Genomic DNA, 21,268 nt, shown 5'->3' on the forward strand with positions numbered 1-21,268 from the left:
AAAATAGCCTTTTTAAATGAAATGAAAAATGAAATGAAAATCGCTTATTGTCACATGTAGGCTTCAAATGAAGTTACTGTGAAAAGCCCCTAGTCGCCACATTCCGGCGCCCGTTCGGGGAGGCTGGTACGGGAATTTTACGGGAAATTTGATCATCAATGATTTCACAGAACTATGGTGCTTGTTCATAGCTGACTTAACAAAATCCTTGTCATTTATAATGTTTAGATTGTTTAAAGACTCCTTTTTTAAAATTCAATGTTAAAGGATATTTTTGAGGTTTCTTTTGCAGTATTGTGTGCATTCCTGAGTTGTTGGATAAAAGTTGGTAAAAGGGCATTTGATCTGTTTTAGATAAGACGAAAATATGAGGCAAAACATATTTTGTGATGTTGGATAATTTTGTCATTTATATTATCTCATTGATGTAATGTCAAATCTATCCTTGTATTTACGAACCTGTCCTAACCATTTGTAAAATCTGACACTTCTGTTGTGTACATTTTGTGGACATCTGCAAGATCCCATTCCAAACACTTTTTTGGATTATTTTGAATGTCATAATCTACAGAAATATTCTGTTCAATTTGGAGAAAAAGAGCATTCAATTCAGAAATGTATGTTGTTTGCCAACTTGAATGTAAGATGTAAATAGTTCTCAGACTTGTTGGAAATAAAAATGTCTGGCATGGTTTCTCAATTACCATAGGCATGCTTTTTTTGCTGTAGAATGCCGAGCACAAGTTCACTCCCCCGCCCCCCCCCACCCCCTTCCCTCAAAGAATATGGCTGTATATGTAGTCCCTATACACACACAACTGTGTGGCAAGATTTAACTCCAACTCAATCTGTAAGTTTGCGGATGATATGACTGTGGTGGGCCATATCTCAAACAATAATGCATCAGACTACAGGAGGGAGATGATCACTTGTTGCATGGTGTATCGAAAACAACCTCTCTCTAAATGTCGGAAAGACCAAGGAACTGATCATCGACTTCAGGAAGAGTAGCACGGCACACCCCCCCCCCCCCCCCCCGTCTGCATCAATGGCTCCGAAGTGTAGATGGTTGATAGCTTTAGGTTCTTGGGGGTCATCGTCACCTGTCTGTCCTGGTCCACTCACGTTGATTCAACAGTCAAGAAAGCCCAACAACGTCTCTACTTCCTACGGAAGCTAAAGAAATTTGTCATGTCTGCATCGACTCTCACAAACTTCTACAGATGTGCAATAGAGAGCATCCTATCAGGCTGCATCACAGCCTGGTTTGGCAACTGCTCGATCCAAGATCGCAAGAAACTGCAGTGTGGTGAACAGCCCAACGCATCACACAAGCTTGCCACCCTCACATTGATTCTGTCCAAACCTCCTGCTGCCTCAGGAAGGCAGACAGCATTATCAGAGACCCCTCCCACCAGGCATTGCCTTCTTCCAGACCCTTCCATCAGGCAGAAGGTACAGAAATCTGAAGACCCGCACATCCAGACATAGGAACAGCTTCTTCCCCACAGCCACAAGACTCCTCAACGACTCCCCCTCGGACTGATCTGTTCCCTATAAGAACTATTCTCAATGCCCTATGCTGCTCTTGCTCATGTATTTGCTTTGTTCCGCAGTGTAACCAATCACTGTTTGCCGATGTACCATTTGTCAATGTTCTCTGTTGATTATTCTTTTGCCTACTATGTACATCTACATGTACTATATACTGTATACGTTCCCTCGGCTGCAGAAAAATACTTTTCACTATACTCCGGTACATGTGACAATAAATCAAATCAAGTCAAATCAAATTATTCTAATCCCAACAGAATTGTGTCTTTTCCAGGTCGATCAAGCGACTTCACCATTGATCAGTGCAATTTTTTTGTCACATTATACAACATAGTAGTCTTTGATTTTCTTTTAAAAGCTGTATTCAAGGGCGTTTAGACTTAAGAATGAGGATATTAAGGACAGTGTTGAGGATAAAGATTGTACTGTGGGACTTTAGGGGCAGGATTCTCCCAACGTGAGTCTAAGTGCCGACGCCGGAGTAAAAATTTTACTCCGGCATCGCCGCCCGTTCCCAGACCCCATTCTAGGGCCTCCGTGGGGCTGGCAGGGGCGTGGCGCAACTTACGGGGCGGGGCCTCGGCGCGGTGTCGGGGACCCGCACCGCGTAAAAGACCCGGCGCCTTGGGTCCCGTGCATGCGCAATTGGGCAGGCACCAACTAGCGCATGCGCAGTGGACGTCCTCCCCCAGGCCGCCGCGTACAAAAATGGCGCAGGGATATAACATTGCCGGGGGAGGCCCGCCGACAGAGAGGCCTGCCCGCCGATCGGTGGGCCCCGATCGCGGGCCAGACACCATCGGAGGACCCCCCGGGGATGGAGCCCCCCCCCCCATCCACAGGCCGTCCCCCTGACCCTTCCCGCAGTGTTCCCACCGGCAGCGACCAGGTGTGGACGACGCCCGCGTGACTCTGCTTTTTCCGTGCGGCCGCTCAGCCCGTCTGGGCTGGAGAATCGACGGCCCCGCCACATACAGCAGCCCGTGACCGTCACCACGCCAAACGCATCGGCACAAATGGCGCCGATTCTCCGCACCTCGGAGAATCGCGCATTGGCTTCGGGGCATCGTGGCCTGGTTGCTCCAGTTCTCCAGCCCGGCACGGGGCTCGGTGAATCGCCCCCCCAATACCTACAGATGAGTGCTTCACAACATTTTATATAGTCACATAACCTGTAATCCCAGGTCTTTTCCCAAAATTATTCTGTTGCAACTACAAGAGGCATAAGATTGTATTTTGGTGTTGGCCCCCAAATATATGTTTTCCTTACAGACAACACTTTTTGCAGTGGTGCAGAAGAGATCAGAAACTGTTCAACACGGATGATTGAGTTTACAGGGGGCCAGCACGGCGCTGGAGCAGTTCATGCCGCTCCAGCCTTACTTCCTGGCGTGCACTGGGGGCGGCGCCAACCCGCGTGGCACGGGGGTTCTGGGGCCGAACACACAACAAAGCAGGGCCGGGGGGGGTAGTGGCCGGCCCGCCAATCGGTGGGCCCCGATCGTGGGCCAGACCCCATCGGAGCCCCCCCCGGGGACGGAGCCCCCCTACCCCCCCCCCCCCCCCACAGGCCGCCCCTTCATGCAGTGTTCCCGCCGGCAGCGCACCAGGTGTGGACGGCGCCCGTGTGCCTCTGCTTTTTCTGTGCGGCCGCTCGGCCCGTCTGGGCCGGAGAATCGGCGGCCCCGCCACATACAGCAGCCCGCGACCGACGCTGAGCCAAACGCGCCGGCACAAATGGCACCGATTCTCCGCACCTCGGAGAATAGCGTGCTGACGCGGGGCGGTTGCGGCAGTTCTCCGGCTCTACGCGGTGCTGGGAGAATCACGCCCAGGAGCAGGAGTAAACCATTCAATCTTGTGAACCTGCTCCATCATTCAATATGGCCAACCTTATACCTTCAACCCACCTTCCAGAACTACCCCCATATCCCTTGATTTTCACAGTACCCAAAATTTGTTGACTTCAGTCTTGATTGTACCCAATGACTGAATGCCACTGCCCCCTTGGATAACGTATTTCAAAGATTTGTAATTTTTGAGTGAGAGGATTTCTCCTCACTAAGTCCTAAATAGCCAACCCATTATTCTGAGACTGTGGTTCCTCGTTCTAGGTTCCCCAACCAGCGGAAACACTCCCCTGGCATATACCCTGCCAAGCCTCTTTAAAAAGTTGCATGCTTCAGTTAGATATTCTTAGTTTGAGGGATTCTAGGCCTAGTCCCCTTGATTGATAAAAATAGTGAAAGACCAGTAGGAATCCATTTGTGACCATTATGGAAAAGAATAATTGGAAACTTTCCACAACTGCTTGAACCCCTTATACGTTATACATGCTTATAAAAGATGGATTAACTGTTATGGATGATAGGGATCTGAAGACCATTATGTTTCCTAATTGTACATTGCTTTAGCTTAGTATATCGCACTCCATTTGCCTGTCTATTGTATTGCGCTGTGAAATTCCAGCATCAATAGGTTTAAATGTAATACAATCTTTGCACCCATGAAATAGCAGTGCTGCTGTTCATTGAAATGCATAGCTGTGTCTGTTATTAATTAAACATTGAATTTAGACCAACTGCAAAGTCCTAGAGACATTAGAAATATTTTCAGGGGACATCGTTAAAGCTCAGCTGCAGTCACTCCAACCCCTGAAAACTGATGGAGATCTCTGGGGTTTGGCTTCCTTTCTGGCTGTAATGGGCACAACTATTTAAGCAGACTGCACTGCAGCCATCCGTGTACACTTTCATTTGTTTAAATGTTTAAACATTTATAGATCCGAGATTTTTAACCTACTGCCTATTGACAACTAGATGTGTAATCCCGAAAATGGTCTGAAAAGCAGATCAATTAGCATAAAAAACATTAATAATTTACAGAAAACTTATTTCTCTGACCTTCAGAAGGCTACCATGCTTGTTGCAAGCTCAGATTTAGAAACTAGTCAATGAACAGGAAGAGAAACTGAATAGGTAGTGGGACATTGTCATGTCGCCATCATAGCTAGGTGAAATCACAGAGTGCTGATATACAGAAAATGTGTTGAAAATTCCTGCTTTCTGTGTCCTCAGCTTCACAAGAGATCCACCATCAAACAGGACGCATTTCCAAATCTGCTGTTCCTCTTGTTGCATCAGATTTATGCAAGTCTTATGTTTCTCCAAGTTACCTCATACACTAACATTAATTCACAAGCGTTTTGTTGTAAGTAGAGTCCGATCATTTGACCATGTTCAATGTTTCCCATATTTCTGAAGAGAATATTAAAATTGCCATTGCACTTTTTATTTGCATTCATGGAACTCAATATAGGCTTTCCATTCCCTTTGGAATGATTTTTAAGAATAGTTTCCATTTATTGGTTAAATATATTTGTAAACAAGCGAAATATCAGGTTTATTGCTCAGAACATTTTCGTCTCGATAACTCTCAAGTTATCTTCAATGCAGAAAACAATTCTGTGTAGAAGACTTGGCCATGGCATTTTATTAATGTGCTGAAGTTACTAATTTATGGAAATCTGGGAAATAGCAAAGCACACAAAAATGATACGACTTATTTATAGATTGCTCCAGCAAATGCAGCTCAAGGTTTGATCATGGAAAGTTTGAAATATGTGGAATATATAAATGTAAATATTTGATTCATTTTCAGGAATATACCATTGACATATTTTTTGCACAGTCTTGGTATGATAGCAGACTGAAATTTAATGGTACTATGAAGATTCTCATGCTAAATAGTAACATGGTCGGCAAAATCTGGATCCCAGACACATTTTTCCGAAACTCAAGAAAATCGGATGCTCACTGGATAACAACTCCCAATCGACTGCTACGAATCAGGAATGATGGAAAAATATTATATACATTAAGGTAAGACAGTTGGATGGAATGCTTATTTGTGGTGGAATTAGCTGGAAATAGATCATAGAATCATGCGGTACAGAAGGGGCCTTTCAACCCATCAAACCTGCACTGACAAAAGTACATTTTTGTGAAGTTTCCTGCCTCAACTACACTCACATGTAGTGCTTTCCAGATTCCCACAACCCTCTGGGCTAAACCTTCTGCCTTAAGTTGCTGCTACAGTTCCAGTTCCTTCCCGATAAAATGAAGATCTCAGGAGTTGACAAAAAAGCTTAGGACTTAAAAAATTTGATGTGTCATTGCGGTTGTAAACTGGTGTCTATTCGGAGTTGTGCAGAATCTGTTCGCAGACAATTGACTTATGGTTCTACAAATATATTGATAATCTATTTTTGTACTAAAATGCTTGCCAACAACATTACTTTAAGTATTAATTTTTAAGTCAAGGGTTTATTTTATGAAGTGTCACTCACCGGGGAATTAATGTGAGGGGTATCATCCCAATTTCAATCCTGAAATTCTTCAGAATAAACAAACACCCTCTCAAAACCCTATCTACAAAATGCAAAAAATTGATAGAAGGTTTTCAGGAAGATTTGAGAAAATTGCAACTGGTCACAAAACTCTGTGGGCTTTATTTTGCAAATGATTTCAGTTCTTGTTGATGATGAAATATTGTTTTTTTTTAAATGCAGCAACTCGATTACCAATATGCCTGTAAAACCACAAGCCACATAACTTCTAATAGAACATAGACCAGTACAGCACAGAACAGGCCCTTCGGCCCTCGATGTTGTGCCGAGCAATGATCACCCTACTTAAACCCACGTAACCCGTATACCCGTAACCCAACAATCCCCCCATTAACCTTACACTACGGGCAATTTAGCATGACCAATCCACCTAACCCGCACATCTTTGGACTGTGGGAGGAAACCGGAGCACCCGGAGGAAACCCACGCACACACGGGGAGGACGTGCAGACTCCACACAGACAGTGACCCAGCCGGGAATTGAACCTGGGACCCTGGAGCTGTGAAGCATTGATGCTAACCACCATGCTACCGTGAGGTGAAAGTATTCATGCGTTCCCTGATTGCAGCCATTACTTTCTGTGTCAGGTAAACAGTTTCCATCACTTTTATTTTGCTTTAGAAATACGTTGAACCATTTCTGTCCACGAGCAGTAGCTGGCCACTCAAAGTGACAGGTACACCTGTATGAAATTGTGGATCGTAAATTTAACAGAATCGAGCCAATAAGCACCAATGATCCATTTTTCAGTTTTACATTTATTAAAGATTTTAATGAAGTTCCTGATCACGAATATTTTCAAATAGGCACAAATTTTGCGCAGTGAGGAAAGTAGAATGCTGAAGCAATGACCAGTTCCACTTCTTTCCGGCCCCGGTTAATTGACCCAAATCTGGCAACACACCAAAACTGGTTCCATGAAAAGCAGAATGAACCTTTTTGGCCTTGAGTATGGTCCATAAATTAAATATAGTGTAACCCTGCTGAGACACATATTCACAAGTGCATCATCACTGGTATAGACACCCTAAAGGCCTGAAAAGAGGAAGAACTACTATTACCCAAGGATTGCCACTAAGGTAAAGTGAAAATGGAACTGGGTCTACAGTCGCACCAGACAGGTCCACAGCAATGAAATACATTTAACCAACACTTTAATGCCAGGGCATTTAGCCAAACTTTAGCGAAAGGACATGAGTGGGAAAACTCCCCATAGAATCCCTACAGTGCAAAGGGAGGCAATTCGGTCCATCGAGTCTGTACCAACCCTCCAAAAGAACAGGTCCCTGGGGGCCCCCCCCTCTTCAGGCCCCCCAATCCCCTAACAACACCCTCTCCCTTCCAGGATCCCCACTCATCAAGCTTCCAACCTCCTAGAGGCCCTACCTTCCTGCCCTGCACACCTGCACCCTTCAATTCCACCCTCCACCCTTTTTTTTTGGGTGTGGCCCTCCTCGCCCCTGGCCCTTGGTGGTGCCACCCTCGGACTCGGGCACCCTTGCACTGCCATCCTGGAACCCGGGCAGTGCTCCTGCCAAGGTGCCCATGTTCCAGGGGGAGGGCCGGAGAGCCACCCTGCACTTACCCTGACCACCTGAGGTCTCCGATGGCCTGGGACCCCCCCCCCCCAAACCCCCCCCCCCCCCCCCCCCCCCCCCCGGGTGCCATTCCGCCTGGTCCAAGTCAGCAGTGCTGAATGGCACCCGGCTGCGGCCTCGCTGGGGAGGCCAAAGAATCCTGCGTTGCGGATGGATACCGGGTATGTTTGCCTCAGCCGGCTTTGGGGCGAATCGTTTGGTCATGCCCCTTGTAGCCATCTTTCATATTCCAACACCTAATAGGACTTGGGTGAATCCTGCAAGGTGCGAAGACTGCGAGGAAGTCCATGAAAGGGCTCTCCCAGCATTCACTGGCTGCACTGTGCTCAAGTGAGAATGCAACGCGGCCGGTGGATCACGCCCCATGCCTTGGCTAACAAACAAAGGGATTCCATATGCCATCTTAACCACATTATCAACCTCTCCTCCTAACGACAAAAATCTGTCGGCATGTGGACATTTACTCCAAGATCTTTCACTGCCTCTGCAGATCTCAGTATCCTCACATTTGATAGGTATTCCTTTACCTTGTTTGACCTCACACTTCTCAGAAATGAATTCCATTTGCCACTTTTCTGTCCAACTTCCAGTCCATTTCAAGTAGTTCGGATATGGATGCACTTCCTAGTCAGGTAGTGGAATCAGGTTCAATAGTAACCTTGGAGGAGAATTGAAGAAATGTTTAAAGAAGAACAATTGGAGGAATATAGGAAAAATTGGATTGGATTGGATTGGATTGGATTTGTTTATTGTCACGTGTACCGAGGTACATTGAAAAGTATTTTTCTGCAAGCAGCTCAACAGATCATTAGAAAAGGGAATTAAACAAAATTCAAGAAAATACATGAGAATACATAATAGGGCAACACAAGATATACAATATAACTACATACGCATTGGCATCGGTTGAAGCATACACGGTGTAGTGTTAATGAGGTCAGTCAATAAGAGGGTCATTTAGGAGTCTGGTGACAGTGGGGAAATTCAGGGGAATGGGAATAATTGGATTGCTGTTTGAAAGAGCCAACGCAGACTCAATGGGCTGAAACTTTCTTTCTGTAGTGAACAATTCTGTAATTCTATGAAATGCTTGAAGTTGCAAAGAATAGCGATAAGTAAGGTCAGATAAGAAGGAGGTTGATGAGAGACCAGCAGCTGCATGTGCAGGGCATTGTCACGGGCTGTCCTGTTTATGTTCTTGGGCTGAAATGGTCTCAAGTGCCGTAACCTGCAAGGCTACATGTTGGAAAGTGGGATTAGTTTGGTGACTCATTTATTGGTCGCCGCCAACACAATGAGCCAAGTGGCCAAAGTGCTGTAAGCTTTCTACGATTCTATAATTGCTGCTTAAGAAAGTTTATCTCCATTTGGACAAACAGAAAAATCCTTTGATTGCTTGCCTGCAGTGATCGAAGAATAGATGACTGGCTATCTTGAATAGTGCTTGATCGTCTGGAGCACCAATGACTTTGGCACCTTTTGTAACAAATGTAACAACCAAGACATGAAGTCCATCAAGGAAAGTTGGGAGCTACTTCCAATAGTGGCCATGGAGTGAGTGGCCGCACACAGGGCGGCTCTTGCCTGAGGGTGTTAATTTTGGCCCCGTTTATCCGAACTTTGGGGAACATTGGCGGAAAACCTGTGTGGAGACTGGAAGGGGATAAGTTCTCCCTTGGATGGGCATGTCTACAGGCTGCCAACCTCGACAGTAGACAGTGAGAGCCCTTGGCAAAGAGTTGGAGGAGACCCTTGGCACATCACCAATTCGAAAAATGGTGGAGGGAGAAGGTTCGTTGTCGACTGGAAAGCTGTAAATGGAGCAGTTGATGAGCTTCATTAGGGATGAATTTCGGCAGCAGTTTAAGGAAATACAGACTGACTGGTCAAAGCGATTGAGGGGGAAGTGGCACCTCTTCGCACGACCTTGGAATGGATGGAGAAGAGCCTCTAGGTGCAGGGGGCAATGATCCAGGAGGTGGAGAAGGTGGTGTCTGACCAGAGTGATCAGATTGTGTAATTGGAGGCAGAGATGATGATCCTGGGGTCCATGAGTAAGGCGCTGCGAGCAAAGGTGGAGGACCAGGAAAACAGGTCCAGGCAGCAAAATCTGAGGATTGTGTACCTTCTGGAGGGAGTGGAGGTAACGAGTGCAACGAGCTATGTCGCGAGGATACCGGCTAGGTTGGTGGAAGAGAAGGTGCTGGACAAGGCCCTGGATGTGGATTGAGCCCATAGGTCCCTGAAGCAGAGGCCAAGAGCAGGGGGCCACCATGGGCGGTGATTGTGTGTATGCACAAGTTCTATCAAGACATTAGAGTGGAAATCTAATGGAGATGGGCAGGGTTCAACAAGGCCAAAGGAGTGCTGTATCAGCACCAGATTTGGTTTGGGATCCTGTACACAGCCAGACATTGGGTAACTTTTGAGGTTCAGGAATATTTCTTTGGGACGCCAGAGGAAGCAAATGGCTTTATTAAGGAACATAAGCTGGGGGAGCGCTGGAGTGAAATCTTCAGTGGCAGTATTATTTCTGCAAACGTTTGGGTTTTTGGCGGGGGGGGGGGAGTTGTGTTTATGTATTTTTCGTATTGTTTTATTTTGTTTTTCTTGTACTTTTGTACTCAAGAGGTGGTATGGTGGATATTTGTGGGGGCCTTCAAGTTGGCGTCACCATGCTAGTGGGGGAGGGGGGCTGCAGTGGTTATCCAGTATGTGTGGTGGGGGGGGGGGAGGTGACGTGGCAGTTACAGTGGATGTGTTTGGTCATGGGCAAGGCGGAGGGCCATCTTGGGTGTGCCCGATTCGGAGTGGGAATGGGGGGGCGGAGTCTAAGGGTGATGATGGCTGACTCTAGGAAGGTGAGGAGGTGGAAGCCTCTGGAGAGAATCATGACTTGGAGTGTTCGCGGGCGAAATGGGCTGTTTAAACCACCCCGAGCGCGCTTGGAAGAATTTGAGCGCAGAGGTGATTTTCGTGCAAGAGATGCACCTCCAGGTGAAAGAACAGATGAGGTTCAGGAAGGGGTTAGTGGGGCAAGTGTTCCACTTGGGTTTAAAAAAAAATTTAGATTACCCAATTCATTTTTTCCAATTAAGGTGCAATTTAGTGTGGCCAATCCACCTAGCCTGCACATCTTTGGGTTGTGGGGGTGAAAAGCAGGCAAACACAGGGAGAATGTGCAAACGCCACACTGACAGTGACCCAGAAACCTGGGACCTCGGCGCCAAGAGGCAGCAGGGCTAACCTACTGCGCCACCATGCTGCCCTGTTCCACTTGGGATTTGACATGAAGACGAGGCGGGTTGCCATATTGTTGAGCAAGAAAATGGTGTTTACGGGGACCAGGGAAGTGTGGGACCCAAGGGGATGCTTGTGACAGCGTGTGGGTGCTAGTGGGGACTCCGGGGGTGTTGGTGAAAGTGTATGCACCCAATTGGGATGATGCCTGATTAATGAAGAGGGTTTTGGGGTGACCCCAGACTTGGACTCTCACCAGCTGATTATGGGAGAGATTTCAATTATGTATTGAAGCTGAGGGTGGATATGTCGAGCCCAAATCGATGGGGTGGTCAAGACTGGCACGAAAGCTGGGAGGGTTCATGGAGAGGATGGTGATGGTGGATCTGTGGAGGTTTGGACACCCAGGAGAGAGTGCGAATCCCTTCTTTTTGCATGTGTTTCAGGTTTATTCCAGGATTGACTTTTTTGTGGTGAGCCAGGCGGTACTGATGGGGGGGGGAGAAGGAGCAAAGTAGGCGGGAATAGTAATTTCAGACCATGTTCTGCACTTTCTAGATATGAAACCTCATTCAGGTAACGTACAGAGACCAGGGTGGAGGTTGGATTCGGGGCTTTTGGCCGACAAGGAGTTCTGTGGGAACGTGATGGCGGCAATTAAGAATTATTGTTGAGCTGAATCAGAAGGGAGAGGTATCGGAAGCCACATTTTGGGAGGCTTTGAAAGTGGTGGGCCAGGAGGGAAATTATTTTGTTCAAGGCCTATAAGGGTAGGATGAGGAGGGAGGAGCATCAGCGACTGCTGAGACGAGATAGTGCACGTGGATAGGAGGTATTTGGTGGCACCCACAAACTATGGCAGGTGCGTTGTTGGTGGAAAGAAGTTGCAGGAACAGTTTAAGCATCTGACGATGACTAGGCTGGTCGGTCAACTACGGCAGGCGAGGGGGTGCAGTATGACTATGGGGAGAAGGCAGGTCGCATGTTGGTCCACTAACTGTGGCGACAGGCAGAGTCGAGGGAAATTTTTCAGGTGAAGGCGGAAAGGGGAACATAGTGTCGTACCCGGGGAGAATAAATGAGTTGAAGACCTTTTATGAACTCTTATGCCAGGCAGCACAGTAGCACAAGTGATAGCACTGTGACTTCACAGCGCCAGGGTCCCAGGTTCGATTCCCAGCTGGGTCACTGTGTGGAGTCTGCACGTTCTCCCATGTCTGCGTGGGTTTCCTCCGGGTGCTCCGGTTTCCTTCTACAGTCTAAAGACGTGCAGATTAGGTGGATTGACCATGATAAATTACCCTAAGTGACCAAAAAAGATTAGGGGGGGTTGTTGGGTTGTAGAGATGGGGTGGAAGTGAGGGCTTAAGTGGGTTGGTGTGGACTCGATGGGCTGAGTGGCCTCCTTATGCTCTGTATATTCTATGTTCTATGAGGGGCTGTATTGGGCCGAGCCAAGGGGGAGGACACTCATATAGGTTGCTATTTTGGTGGATTGGACTTCTTGGAGCTGGAGCAGGGGAAGAGGCAGGCACTTGGGAGAGCCGTTAAGAGGTAATGGAGTGTATTGGAATGATGCAGTCGGTAAAGGCGCTGGGGCCGGATGCCTTTCCGGACAAATTTTATAAGTAGCTTGTGATGGAGTTGGCTGCCTATATGTTTCTGGACTGCATTCAGTAACCTTTTTAAGCCCCCCTCAGCAAAAAAAAGCAAGGTTGAGCGATCAGGGGTCCTTTAAACTCGTAGCTATGACAGACTTCCGCTTCACAGCACAACCAATCTGCCACATGACGGCCCGGCTTAGACTCGCAATTGGGCATGGAGCCCCCATTTTGTGCTACTGATTGGCCACCTTCCTGCCGAGCGACTGCTAATTGGTCGTCTGACACTTGATTCACTGAGCTGAGACAGCAGGGGTGGGAGTGAGCAGACTACACACTTTCTGTGTCCACTTCCCTCATCCTCCCAAAAACTCTAAAATCCAGCCCTATTAGTAAATCTATTGTTATTTATGTATAATACCTTCTCATTCTATATAAACTATATGAACCAAATATATTCAATAGGTTATTGTCATAATGGCTCTAAGATGGCTGTTTTGTAACAATAATCACTGTTTTAAAAGTCCTGAAATGCGGGTTGTATTCTGTGGAAAGTTTCTAAATTAAACATTGCTGCTTACAGTACTGACCCGGTCAATTTAACAAAATAACATTTTCATTCAGGCGTATTTCAAATCAGTAAAATTAACATTAACTTAGTTTAGACAAAGTTGATCTTATTCTTTTTTTTTCCTTTTACATTTGTCATATTAGGTTAACCATCAACGCTGAATGCTATCTTCAGCTCCATGACTTTCCTATGGATCATCATTCCTGCCCTCTGGCATTCTCGAGCTGTAAGTGTTGCATAATGTGCATCTTTGCTTTTAATACAAAATAATTTTGGATATAAATAATGCTGTAATAACAGCAAATTACTAGGGAGGTGTATCAAGAAATCGATGGGCCATTAACTTCAGTACATAAATGTCCTAAATGAATTTGCTGGTGCATTGCAGCCTTGTTTTATTCAGTGATCTTTCAAAGCAGTGATCAGTCAAATGCAGCTTTATTGTCCAAACATGTTAGCTTTCTTCACACTGGTCGCATACTTGTGACAAAGTAACCTATCTAATCTTAATAACGGCCAAAGTGCACTACAGTGCGAAAAAAAATGATGGCCATTATTTTAGAATAATGTAAATGAAGCTCTTGTTATTTAATACAAATATTTTAACGCATCCTTTCAGTTAGTAGAAAGCAATGGTGTTGTTTTTTCCCAATTGACTAATGTGAACAAAATGTTTTCATCATTTTTGTATAGAGACGGCTATTACTAATCCTTAGAGGTTAAATATAAATTTGCATTTAGTTTTAGGAGAAACAGAATTGCAGAATAGTTACAGAACAGAAGGAGGCCATGCAACTCATTGGACGCGATTCTCCGCTCCCCACGCCGGGTAGGAGAATCACGGGAGGGCCGGGCGAATCACGACACGCCGCCCTGGCACCCCCCGCGATTCTCCCACCCCCCTGCTCGGAGAATCACCGCTTGCCGGTTTTCACGGTGACCGGCGATTCTCTGGCCCATTGGGCCGATGGCCTGACGTTCCCGGCCTGTTCACGCCAGCGGCAACCACACCTGGTCGCTGCCGTTGTGAACATGGCGCCAAAGGCTTGTGGGGGGCGGAGAGGGGACCGGGAGGGGACTGGCCCGCTATCGGTCCTCACCGATCGTCGGGCCGGCGTCTCCAAGGGACGCACTCTTTCCACTCCGCCGCCCCGCAAGATCAAGCCGCCACGTCTTGCGGGGCTGCGGAGGGGAAGACAGCAACCGGCCATGCGCGGGTTGGAGCCGGCCAACCTGCGCATGCGCGGCTGACGTCATCAGGCACGCCGGCCACGTCATTCTCGGCGCGCTGGGCCTTGATGCCAGCGTCAAGGCCTGGTGGCCGAGATTTACGGCACGCCGCTCCTAGCCCCCTGTGGGAGGGGGGTGAATAGGGTGCGAGGAGCGGCCTCCGACGCCATCGTGAAACTCGGCCGAGTTCACGACGGCCTTCCCGGTGCAGCGCGGGAGCGGAGAATCGCGCCCCTAGTGCCTGTGTTGGTCTTCTGAAGGGGGCAATTCACCGAGTGCCATACCCCTGCTATTTCCCCTGTAACCTAGCTAATGTTTCATTTTCAGATAGTGGTCCATTTCACTTTTCAGCACCTCAGTTGACCCTGCTTTCACTAAATACTCAGGCAGTGCATTCCAAATCCTAATCTAACTATGTGAGTGGGGAAATAAATTGACACATGGAATATATAGAACATTACAGCACAGTACAGGCCCTTCGGCCCTCGATGTTGTGCCGACCTGTGAAACTAATCTAAAGCCCATCTACACTTATCATCCATATGTCTATCCAATGACCATTTGAATGCCCTTTAGTGTTGGCGAGTCCACTACTGTTGCAGGCAGGGCATTCCACGCCCTTACTACTCTCTGAGTAAAGAACCTACCTCTGACAACTGTCCTATATCTATCTCCCCTCAATTTAAATTTATGTCTCCTCGCGCTAGACATCACCATCCGAGGAAAAAGGCTCTCGATGTCCACCCTATCTAATCCTCAGATCATCTTGTATGCCTCAATTAAGTCACCTCTTAACCTTCTTCTCTCTAACGAAAGCAGCCTCAAGTCCCTCAGCCTTCCCTCGTAAGATCTTCCCTCCATATCAGGCAACATTCTGGTAAATCTCCTCTGCACCCTTTCCAATGCTTCCACATCCTTCCTATAATGCGGTGACCAGAATTGCACGCAATACTCCAAATGCGGCTGCACCAGAGTTTTGTACAGCTGCAACATGACCTCATGGCTCCGAAACTCAATCCCTCTACCAATAAAAGCTAACACACCATACACCTTCTTAAAAACCCTCTCAACCTGGGTGGCAACTTTCAGGGATCTATGTACATGGACACCGAGATCTCTCTGCTCATCCACACTACCAAGAATCTTACCATTAGCCCAGTACTCTGTCTTCCTGTTATTCCTTCCAAAATGAATCACCTCACACTTTTCTGCATTAAACTCAATTTGCCACCTCTCAGCCCAGCTCTGCAGTTTATCTATGTCCCTCTGTAACTTGTAACATCCTTCCGCACTGCCCACAACTCCACTGACTTTAGTGTCATCTGCAAATTTACTCACCCATCCTTCTACGCCCTCCCTCAGGTCATTTATAAAAATGACAAACAACAGTGGCCCCAAAACAGAGCTTTGTGGTATACCACTAGTAACTGGACTCCAGTCTGAACATTTCCCATCAACCACCACCCTTTGTCTTCTTCCAGCTGGCCAATTTCTGATCCAAACTGCTAAATCACCCTGAATCCCATGCCTCCATATTTTCTGCAATAGCCTACCATGGGGAGCCTCATCAAATGCTTTACTGAAATCCATATACATGTGGGAGTATGTCAGATTATCCCTTGGTAGGAAGAATTGTAAAGTAGAAGATTATTAAAATGGAGAGAGTGACTTCACAATGCTGCATTACACAAGGACCTGGGTGCTTTGTACATGAATCATAAGAAAGTTAGTGTGCAGGTATAGCAAGGCAATGGAATGATGACCTTTCTTTCAAGGAGGATGAAGTAAAGAAGGTTTGCTGTAACTGTACAGGACATTGATGATACCACACTTGTAGTACTGTGTGGAGTATTGATATTTGTACCTAAATTAAGAGAAAGATCTCTCAGCTGATTTCTGGGATGAAGGGTTTGTCTTGTGAGGAAATGTTGAGCAGTTTGGCCGATACTCATTGGAGTTTAAAATTTAAAGAGCTGAACTTCTTACATCTTAACTATAGATGTGGGAAGGTTGTTTCCTCTCAAAGGGGAATCCAGATTAAGGGGCACAGTTAAAAATAAAGGGTCTTCTATTTAAGATGGAGATGAGGAGGAATTTCTTCTCTCAGAGGGTTATTGTTATCAGAGGGTTAGGGTTATCAGAGAGTAGCTGTTTAGCACACTGGGCTAAATCGCTGGCTTTGAAAGCAGACCAAGGCAGGCCAGCAGCACGGTTCGATTCCCGTAACAGCCTCCCTGAACAGGTGCCGGAATGTGGCGACTAGAGGATTTTCACAGTAACTTATGCTTTATTAACCATTCTCAACCTGTCCTGTAACTTTCAATTATTTATGTACATATTCATGCAGGTTCCTTTGTTTCTACACCCATTTTAGATTTGGAGCCTTTATGGCATATTGAGTCCTTCCAACAAACATGAATTACTTCACACTTCTCTGCATTAAATTTCATCTTTCACTTGCCTGTCTTTTTCATCAACCTGTGTAAAAAGCATGTCAGCAAGCAGCGCGTGGCATAGCAGATTTCTTTTCTGAAATTGTTTGAGGTCAGGATTGGGGCTGGATTCTCCGTTTTTGGGACTATGCCCCCATGCCATCAGGAAAACTGGCGTCAAACAGGGGCTGGTTTAGCACAGGGCTACATAGCTGGCTTTTAAAGCAGATCAAGGTAGGCCAGCAGCGCGGGGTCAATTCCCGTACCAGCCTCCCCAAACAGGCGCCGGACATTGGCAACTAAGGGCTTTTCACAGTAACTTTGTTTGAAGCCTACTTGTGACAATAAGCAATTTTCATTTTCATTTTTTCAGAAGGCCATAGATTCACTGTATTGCAGGGGGCTAGCAGGTAGCTGTCATGAGCTTGCAGCTCCAGCTGCTGATAGGACCCCCACACTTCCGGGTCAGAGGCCGTGCATGCGCAGGGCGGCGGCCGTGCTCCATGGCAGATTCAGCCCGTGTATCTGGACCGCCGAAATAGTGCCCCACATCGGCCGCTCGCTCAACCCAAACCGCCCGCACACCTCGCGGAATGAGGTCCCCTCTGACTTCCGATTGGCCCTCCCCACTGTGGCAAGTTTCCCGAACGGCAGATTAGAACCACGCCATCGGGAATTCAGCCGGAGAATAGCGGGCGGGAGAATCCAGCCCAAGAATTTTTTTTTAATATAAGTTAAGAGTACCCAATCATTATATATTTCCAATTAGGGGGCAATTTAGTGTGGCCAATCCACCTGACCTGCACATTTTTGGGCTGTGGGGGTTAAACTCACGCAGACACGGCGAGAATGGCAAACTCTACATGGAGAGTGACCCAGGGCCGGGATTCAAATCCAGGTCCTCAGCGCTGCAGTCCCAGTGCTAACCACTATGCCTCGTGCCGCCCCAAATTGGGCCCAGAAGCCTAGAAATTACATGTAGAAAATCTAGACTGATCTGTCCAATGGTGTAAAGCATTTGCTTTTGAAGTAGACTTTTGAAGTCAGCATGAGTTAACGTCTTGTTCTTTTCTACATCTCATGAATTTCATTTGCAGTTGGATACCCAAAAAATGAAATTATGTATCGCTGGAAACATGACGCAGTTGAAATTGTTCATCAAAAACATTGGCGACTTTACCAGTTTGCATTTGATGGATTCCGAAACACCACCGATGTAATGCACACGCTGTCTGGTAAGAAAACGCATCAACATTTCTACAAAAGTATGATATTTTGTTTAACAAACATTACCTTGTGATGTTAAGTGTGATCACATTCTCATAAAACAGTAAAATATTTTCAGAAATTGCCTTGCTATCTCAGTTGGTAAGTAGGTTGTCAAATGTGGCATTGCATGATAAAGACCAAAAAGGGGTGCTTAGCTATCTCATCTGTACTGAATTATATGATCTTGCCAGATTGACGGTAGGATTTCCATGATAATTTCAACAGACCTGGGTGGAGAAATAGAAAGCTGTTCTCAGGTATATATATACCTTATACATGTGTCTCGTTAAATCTCGCGAGATGTTCCTGTAATGATATGTATACATGTAGATAACTTAAGGATTAATTATAACATCTAGCTGTAACACCACCACTAGATTCCACAGCAAGTATTAGCTCCCAGAGGATCTTGGTCTCCTTCAACCCAGGAGTGACTAGACAGCAGTAGTGTACCATAGATAGATCACAGCATAGTTAGCATGTGTAGTTTTGAATCAGTTAATACATTAATATTTAATTATTTGATTTCTAGTGATAGTCCTGTAGAGTGTCGAACTCAATTATAATTAATCATTACTTAGTAAATTAGTTTGCTTTAAGTTGAAGACTCGTGGTTTCTTCAGGATCACACCATCTGAACTTCTGGATATACAGCAACTAGTAACGATACATATTACTGAACCCAGTAATATAACAGTTCCAACGTCGCAAATCTCGCAAGAGTCGGGCGTGATGGGAACGCCTCGCGACGTCTATCGAGATCTGACAGGACATCATGATCTGGACTCCACCCTCGCTGGGCTGTGTCCAATGTTCACAATAGTGAGCTGTAGCTTCTGAAATGTCGCACAAGTCCCTATTCGAGTCCTGGAATGAACCAGTGGCATAGTGGTTCAGGGCTGCAGTGACCTTCACGGCCACCGGGAGTGGTGTCCTCCTCCTCCATGGGGTGCCAAGTCCACAAGTACATGGCATAGGTGCCGCATTGTCTCTTTGTTGAGATGGAGTCTCCTGTTGCACATGCTGTCCGGTAGCAATTAAAACGGCACGACTTAACAAAGGAGGGAGCACGAAAATGGAAATCTACAGATCTTGTAGCCTGACATCATTAAAAAGGAAAATGCTAGAATCTATTGTAAAGGATATGATAAGCAGATATTTAGAAAATAATTATAGAATTGGGCAGAGCCAACATGGAATTATGAATGGAAATCATGTTTGACAAACCTGTGGGAGTTTTTTGAGGATGTAACTAGCAGAATAGATAAGGGGAAACCAGTGATTGTGATGCATATGGATTTTCAGGAGGCTTTTGATATGGTCTCACACAGGGAGTTATTGAGAAAAATTAGAGCATATAGCATTGGGGGTAATATATACTGGTACGGATTGAGAATTAGTTAATGACAGAAAACAGAGAATTGGAGTAATTCTCAGATTGGCAGATTGTGACAAATGAGGTACTGCAAGGATAAGTGTTTGTATCCCAGCTATTCACTATCTAGTTCAGTGCTTTGGATGTAATATTCACAAGTTTGCTGATGACAGAACCAGGATGCAAAAGTGACATAAAAACAGAAAATGCTAGAAAAACGCAGAAGGTCGGGCAGCATCTGTGGGAAGAGAAACAGAGTTGAACAGAGAAATGGGAATGTGAGTCGTAAGGAGAGTGCCGAGAGGCTTCAAGGGGATTTAGGCAGTCTTCATGAGTGGAAAAGAACATGGCAGGTATAACTTAATGTGGAAAAAATGTGAAGTTATCCACTTTGGTAGGAGGAAATAATGCTGAGCCTTTCTTAAATGATCAGAAATTGGGAAGTGTTGATGTTCAAAGGGACCTAGGTGTTCTTGTTCATAAGTCACTGAAAACTAACATGCAGGTGCAGCAAGCATTCAGGAAGGGAAATGGTATGTTGATCTTTATTGTTCGAAGATTTAAATACAAGAGTAAAGAAGTCTTGCTGCAATTGTATAGAGCCCTCATGAAACCGTACCTACAGTATTGTGTACAGTTTCGGTCCCCTTAAGTCAGGAAGGATATACTTTGGGCAGCACGGTGGCACAGTGGTTAGCATTGCTGCCTCATGGCGCTCAGGCTTCAGGTTCGATCCTGGCTCTTGGTCACTGTGCATGTGGAGTTTGCACATTCTCCCCGTGTTTGTGTGGGTTTCGCCCCCACATCCCACAGATGTGCAGGGTAGGTGGATTGGGCATGCTAAATAACTTGCCAGAGAGGGAGTGGAATGAAAGTTCATCAGAAATGATCACTGGGATGGTGGGATTGTCCTATGAGGAGAGATGGAGGAGACTGCGCCTCTATTTTCTAGAGTCCTGAAGAATGAGAGATGATCTCAGTAACGCATAAAGAATGCTTCCATAGGAACTTACATAGAACATAGAACAGTACAGCACAGAACATGCCCTTCAGCCCTCGATGTTGTGCCGAGCAGTGATCACCCTACTCAAACCCACGTATCCACCCTATACCTGTAACCCAACAACCTCCCCCTTAACCTTACTTTTTAGGACACTACGGGCAATTTATCATGGCCAATCCACCTAACCCGCACATCTTTGGACTGTGGGAGGAAACCGGAGCACCCGGAGGAAACCCACGCACACACGGGGAGGACATGCAGACTCCACACAGATAGTGACCCAGCCGGGAATCGAACCTGGGACCCTGGAGCTGTGAAGCATTTATGCTAACCACCATGCTACCCTGCTGCCCACTTACAGAAGGCAGTTGTGGCTGAAGAGGAATAATTTGCAAGGCAGTGGAATAAACTTCAGGGGTGTGCCAAAATAGAACAGTTCTTTCAAAGAGCCAGCATTGACAAAGTGGACCGAATGACCTCCATTTGTGCTGCAGTATTCAATGATTCCATTCAATTCTAACTGCTTAAATATTTGATATTTGTCTGTAAAATAATTACTTGTCAAATATAGCAGTGGTAACCATGCCACCATTCATATTACCATAATTTCTGTATTTGATGATCAAAAAATCTGCAATCCTTCACTGACCAGTAGTCAGACGCGAAGGCTCCCCAGTTATTTGGTGGAGTCAGCAGCCAAGGTCCTGAGTAAATGCATTTGGTGTTCATACCAGGAAGTACCCACTATTAATTTTCATGTTATGACCTGCACCCCCAGGTGGCACAGGGATTCTCCGGCCCCCTGGCGGGTGGGAGAATCGCAGTGGCGGCGCGCGAATCGCGCCACGACGCCCCGATGCCGGGACACGATTCTCCCACCCCTGTCAAAACGGGCGCGCATGAATCGCGCCCGGCCGCTCGAAGAATAGCCGCAAACAGCCCTAGCGACGATTCTCTGGTGGGCCAGCGATTCTCCGGGCCCAATG

The 21,268-nt window shown here is 46.4% G+C and overlaps 1 protein-coding gene across 3 annotated transcripts in view; it reads left to right on the forward strand.

Moving 5' to 3' along the window:
* The window catches only part of gabrg1 (gamma-aminobutyric acid type A receptor subunit gamma1), a 175,727-nt gene that overhangs the window by 114,495 nt on the left and 39,964 nt on the right, over positions 1–21,268 (forward strand). For all 3 annotated transcript variants that reach the window (XM_038791289.1, XM_038791290.1, XM_038791291.1), the window contains exons 4-6: positions 5,215–5,435; positions 13,117–13,199; positions 17,733–17,870. In XM_038791289.1, coding sequence (XP_038647217.1) covers positions 5,215–5,435; positions 13,117–13,199; positions 17,733–17,870 — 442 coding nt within the window. The remainder of the gene's footprint in view (positions 1–5,214; positions 5,436–13,116; positions 13,200–17,732; positions 17,871–21,268) is intronic.

The sequence above is a fragment of the Scyliorhinus canicula genome, chromosome 3 (assembly GCF_902713615.1).
Source record: "Scyliorhinus canicula chromosome 3, sScyCan1.1, whole genome shotgun sequence".
NCBI lineage: Eukaryota > Metazoa > Chordata > Chondrichthyes > Carcharhiniformes > Scyliorhinidae > Scyliorhinus > Scyliorhinus canicula.